A 6,000-nucleotide genomic window follows, 5' to 3' on the forward strand; every position below is an offset into this window, starting at 1 on the left:
TTTCACATTTTGAATGAGGTGTCACTATACTGTGAATGTTTTAACTTGTAAAGGTTTTACCAAAGTTCACTTTATTAACAAGAGAATTGCAGTTAATTTTAGGCTAGGGAAATTAGTTGAGACAGAGTTAGGTTATGAATGTAAGAACATTAGAATATGTTCGGGCTAACATATGTTCTGGTTTTCCTGGTCATGTCCTCTCTTCGGAGCCTGTAATTTGAATCCGGATGGGTTTGCCATTTAGATAAAGATTACAATAATCGAATGCTCTTGCCACTAAAATATAAAAAAAAAATATAATACTCCATGTAGAAAGATTCACTGACCTCTTGGTGAATTTAAAGTTGATAATCTTTTCCTGAAGTACTGAATACGATTGAAAGTGTTTTCAGCTTCAGTACTCTCTTCTCCGAAACTCTAATAACTCTATCAATTTCTCTAAGTACTCTGATACTCTGTAAAAATTGGAAGACATTTGGAGGTTTTATAAGTAAAATTTCGCCGAGCAAAGAAACGTCGAAAAGTATAAACATTGAATTTCTAAAAACGTCTGTAAAATCTAACAGTTGGATAATTTAATTGAGGATAAATTTCTCTAAAATTCATAATACTGTAGACAGAGCCTTACTCAGCAGACTTAACGTCTAGACAAGCAGATGATTATAGTAGTTCTTACAATGCCACTTATATTATGTGAATTTTCAATCATAAAAATATTTTCCACGTTGTATTTCTTCCATAAATAAAAAATACGAAATTTGAAATTATTTGGTACCAAAAAATGAATATCCAAAACTTTACGTATAACCACAGTATGACAGAAAGCACCGGTATTTCAATCCTGCACCTCTGCATCAAGTGCATACATGATAACTATGTAACAATAAACAGGGATTCTTAAATTTTGTGTCTAAGTATTTGAAGTTAATTAAGTATTCGTTATTTGTAAGCAATTATGACCCAGATCTCAGAATAGTTTCACTTGAATCTGTGACTTTTGTTTCCCATGCTACTCTTATAGTGTGTTTACATTATAAGTAAATAAATTAATTATTACATTTAATTTTTCGCGAGGGAATTGTGCAACGTTTTGGAATCTAGAAATGGCATGCAACAAGAAGTAATTACACTCTACATGAAAATACACGTAACTCCTTCTGTGCACTTGTACTAGAATAAGTAGCATATATGTGAGAAAGTGTTTAACTCAGTTGAAATAACCAATTGAAATTAGATTTTCTTATTTAAAATGTATAAGGGCATATTTAAAAAATAAATTAAATGTTAGATTTCGCCAACGATAGTTCTCGTAGAACATACAATTATAAAAGAAAGAGAATGAATTACGAATGGATTATGAATGATTCAGTTTCCTATTATGTTGATTCAGTTTCCTATTACACATGATCTATGTTGTGAATAATTTCAGGAAGGAATCATTCATGCACATACTTAGGAGAGAAAAGAGAGATTAAATACAAGTGCCTACCAGATTGTCTGCAGTTTAGATTTAGCAATGTTCATTTAGACGTCACATTGTAAGTAATTGATAAATCTCACATTTACTAATTTAATAGCTTAAAAAGATATAATAGTAATATGAAATTTATGATTTGTTTGTATTCAGATTATTGCTTTTTGTTCTGTTATTTATATAATGCTATACAAATATGTCTTAACACTAAAATTCTCATGTTAAGTTAAAGGTAGTGAATTCGAACTAAACATAACGACAAAGGATAAAATGGAATCAAAGAAGAAGTCATTAGATGTTAAATCAAGTGATCATGGCGACGGTGCATTAATTTGACACTTCTATTATAGAGAAATCAAGTGTTTGATGCTCTGAATAGGAACTGGCGCTGTGACTGTGAAAAATGATGTGATTATTTGGGTTTGTTTTATAGAATTCATACATTGTGTACGAGAAACAAATTATTCCGTATCACTCACTATTTAGAGTTCTTCAATCGTCTAAAGTTATGGTTGCCGCAAACAGAAACTGGAAATCATTTACCTAGTTCCACTCCTGGAACGAAGATATTTTGCTCCTTTCAGCTCATGTTGAAATACTCAAATAGTGTTCTGTTTTTGAGTTTCGAAATTATATGAATGGATCCAAGTTTCGTCTCTGTAGCGATGTTCTACACCAAGTTTAACTTACTTGAGTTGAGTGTTTGAGCATTTACTGTACCAATTGACACGAGTCTGGTTTTGACTTCAGATACCTTGTGGGATCCAACGACTTGAAAGTTCCATACGTTGAGATGACAAAGTAAGCTCGTATTTTTTTGCTTTAATCTTAATAGCTAAAGATACCTAAATCTCGAATTACGTCGTATGACAATCGCTCTCGATCATTTCAATCCGAGCAACAACAAATATGAAAACAAAAGCATCACGAAATTCATTACTGAGAAATATGAAACTACGGTTGAATTTCGAGAAAGAATATTTCACACTCCTACAAGGCGGTGCTTCTAAGCTAAAAGGGAAGTGAAATTGGTCGACGCGTAGTTAGTAATGTTAAACTTTATTTCTAATTGTCAAAAAATTTATTTCCGATAGTGACCACGGAAAGTTTCCATTTGTTATACACTAGCGACAATAGTTATTAATAGTTATATATTACAACGTAGTTAAAATCATTGGTTATTGTTCTCCAACTCGGATGTTTATTATGCAAATAAAGAGAAAGGAACAACTAAAACTATGTTGTTCAGAAATAGCCTTTACATCCATTGCGCGTGTATAGTAGGAAGATTAATAACACCAAACATTTCCGTTGTCATATATCCTAGAGCTATAGATGTTTACAATCATAGACAGTCTCATCTGCATCGGCTTAGAATGATCAACAATCAGGTATGGTTTCCAAAGGAAAGTATGGAGGGTATTTTAATTTGTATATTTCCCATCATTCAATGTCAATTGCGTTGTGACAGAGAGTAACGATGTTATAAATTTATAACACTTTATGTGAAGCTATGATATCTACAGCATGGCGCTAAATTCGTTGTACAAAAGCAGAGGAATGATTCCTGGGAATAAAACAAACAAAAAAGTTCCAATAAACATAGGGCGAAAACCACATCGTTTACGTGTTATAGGCTGCCGAAAACATGAAAAAAATGAAATTTTAAGGTCCATAGCTCCAAAACTATGGGATCTACCGTAGTCGGGTCAAGACTTCACTTAGGAATTAGTATGTGCCCTATCCAAAAATGTGTTTTTCAAAATCATGAGGTGCTTCAACAACAATTTTTACAGAGGGTCATATGATATAAAGTATTCTCCAACTACCTCCATAAAAATTGTTGCGTGTGTACCTTAGGATTCTAAAACATGTATTTTTGGATAGAGCATATACCAGTTCCTAAGTGAAGTCTTGACCCGACTACGGTAGGTTCCATAGTTTTGGAGCTATGGGCCTATACAATTAATTTTTCCATGTTTCGGGAGCCTAAAACACATAAACGATGGGGTTTTTGCCTTACGTTTATTGGAACTTTTTTGTTGTAGGAATCACTCCTCTGCTGTAGGAATCACTCCTCTGCTTTTCTACAACGAATTTAGCGCCATACTGTATATAGAGTGAATAGAAACAGTGTTTATATTTCCTTCTTTTATTTCGTTAAAACTCTCCAAGCGCAGACAATTAGAGAACGTGTAATTTCAGGCGTAGGCTACCTTTCAAACAATGTAAGTAATTTTGATGTCTTGAAATGTCACTGGCACACCATATGTATCATAGTCAGGTAATTTAGTTTGTTGAAATATTCTTGAATATTATTTATTAATAATGCTGAAATAATGATAGTATGATTCTCGAACACTCAGTATAAGGAAACACTTGTTCCTACGATTTGTGCGTTCCCTTGAAGCAATATGTAGACTTATTATTAATGTTTTAAAGTTACCAAAATTAGCAATTATAGTTGTATACTATAAAGAAAAATATTTGCTTAGAATTTGTACCTTTTTCTGAAAGGATATTAAAATAACAATACTAATGGTATAATACCAATGCAAACAGTAACAAAATACACTTTTCAGCTCAAAAGGAAACAAGACTAATCCCTACACAATTGTCACATTTGTGTACATTTTGGACAAATACAGGACAAAACTTACAGTTGTCCGCGATGCTGTAGACATTGCTGGTAAGTATATAAGTAAAATAATAAACCAAAGCATTAGGCATTTAACATTCAACTTGAAGATTGAATGCTTTATTGTAGATTTACCTCCTATTTAGTATGCAAATAAGCATTTTAAATAATTATCCATAAACATATCAAACTAAATCTTGTCATAAACAAATTTGTCATCGCTTAAATATTGTTTTACTATTAAAATTTTATATACTTTTAATCCCGAACAATAAAATGTGATTTTAGAAATCACATGGGAAAATATCTTCTTTAGTAAAGTAAAAGTGATCTAATTCAATGAGTGCTTTGGTATTGTGAAATAAATAAATTGTTCGAGTGATAGTCATCCGTCAAGTTCATGGCAATTGTGCTTCAACAGCTGCTTGGAAGGCCTTAAGATCTTAAGATTTTAGAACATGAATTTAAATGTTAAAGTATTTAGTTATCTTCAATACATTTGTGCAATATTCATTATTCTTTGGTTATTATCTCCAATAAAGATATAAAGAGTGTTTTTTCTACGGGTGACTCAAAACAAAGTAGCAGAAGACTTTTTGGAGTATGAAGAGTTTCAAACATTTAAATAATAAGTTGAAGACAGGAATTAATACTATATTATAAGACAAATTCTAATTTATGAATGAGCTGGATTTTGATGTTTGTTAAAATTATGGCCCCAATATACTTACTTCGATTTTAAAAATGATTTATGAGATCAGCATATTATTATACAATTTGTCATTTCGTATGATACAAAAGTTCCATGCTTCTATCTAGAGTCGGTGTGGTAGGGATGACCGACTAATATTCTTTAGTTTTATATAGATGTTTTAAAAGAAAATTAGAAAGATTTAGTTTTATATAGATTTTCTCATGCACATTTATTTTTTATATTAATGAGCAGAATGTATAATGTTTCAATATTTATCATGGAAGATTCATCTAGTTTAAGTTAAATATTACATCGATTTAGGATTATAAGTTTAAATATATTCTAATTATTACTGTGAATTTAACATTTTAAATCGCATTGCTCTTTTTCGAAATATGTATATTTTATGTTCTATTCTCATGATTAACGCCAATGCTTATATGTATTACTCTTTCTTGTTCTATTGGATGTTGATATACAGAAAATAATTTGCCATTGTTGGTTGCAATTGTTTAGGTTTAGAAATGATTTACTACCATATACTACTTCTACTTACGGATGTTGTTATATGAAGTGAAACTTCTGTGCTTGCAGCTACGTTTTATTTCTTCTAACTATCACAGAAAAATTATTTATAGTTAAAGTGGGTGTGGAATACAACATTTTCAGTATTTTTTAAATGTTGGGTAAATATTAAAAATGATTTTCTGCAATGCCTTATTTTTGTAGCATGGGCATAATGTGATTTCAAACATTTTAATCATCAAGTGCCTTAGCTACCGGGATACGCGACGATCCCAAATATAGGGTGATCTTTTGTAAAGAATCTATGTCGTGAAAACAATAAAAGTGTTATTTTAATGTAGCATTATTGTACTTATCAAAATCCATTAACCAATATAGCATTATGAATATTTTCGGGCAGTAACGGGTTAATTAATAATAATGTATGTTTGACTCTTTTCAGTGGCTGTTGCAGGCGTTTTTTCTCTTTTCCTCGGAGCAAGTTTAGTAAGTGCAGTGGAAATTCTTTATTTTCTATTTTTCCGGCCGATATTTCTGTATTGGGGAGTAAATAGAAGAAACGATTTGTAAATGTTGCATATTTGCAATTATCTCAAAAGGCGAATAATAATAATTTATAATTGCCTTTAAATGTTAATATTTGTAAAACTAAACTTTACATTTTACGCT

At 31.1% G+C, this 6,000-nt stretch overlaps 1 protein-coding gene across 1 annotated transcript in view; it reads left to right on the plus strand.

Moving 5' to 3' along the window:
- The window catches only part of LOC145692499 (uncharacterized), a 37,799-nt gene extending 35,520 nt beyond the window's left edge, over window positions 1–2,279 (plus strand). The window contains exons 4-5 of the mRNA XM_081767807.1: window positions 1,430–1,538; window positions 2,225–2,279. Of these exons, the coding sequence (XP_081623933.1) occupies window positions 1,430–1,538; window positions 2,225–2,279 (164 nt within the window). The remainder of the gene's footprint in view (window positions 1–1,429; window positions 1,539–2,224) is intronic.
- Window positions 2,280–6,000: the final 3,721 nt, after the last annotated feature.

This window comes from Thermobia domestica, chromosome 8, assembly GCF_964235325.1.
Source record: "Thermobia domestica chromosome 8, izTheDome1.hap1.1, whole genome shotgun sequence".
In the NCBI taxonomy this organism is placed as follows: domain Eukaryota; kingdom Metazoa; phylum Arthropoda; class Insecta; order Zygentoma; family Lepismatidae; genus Thermobia; species Thermobia domestica.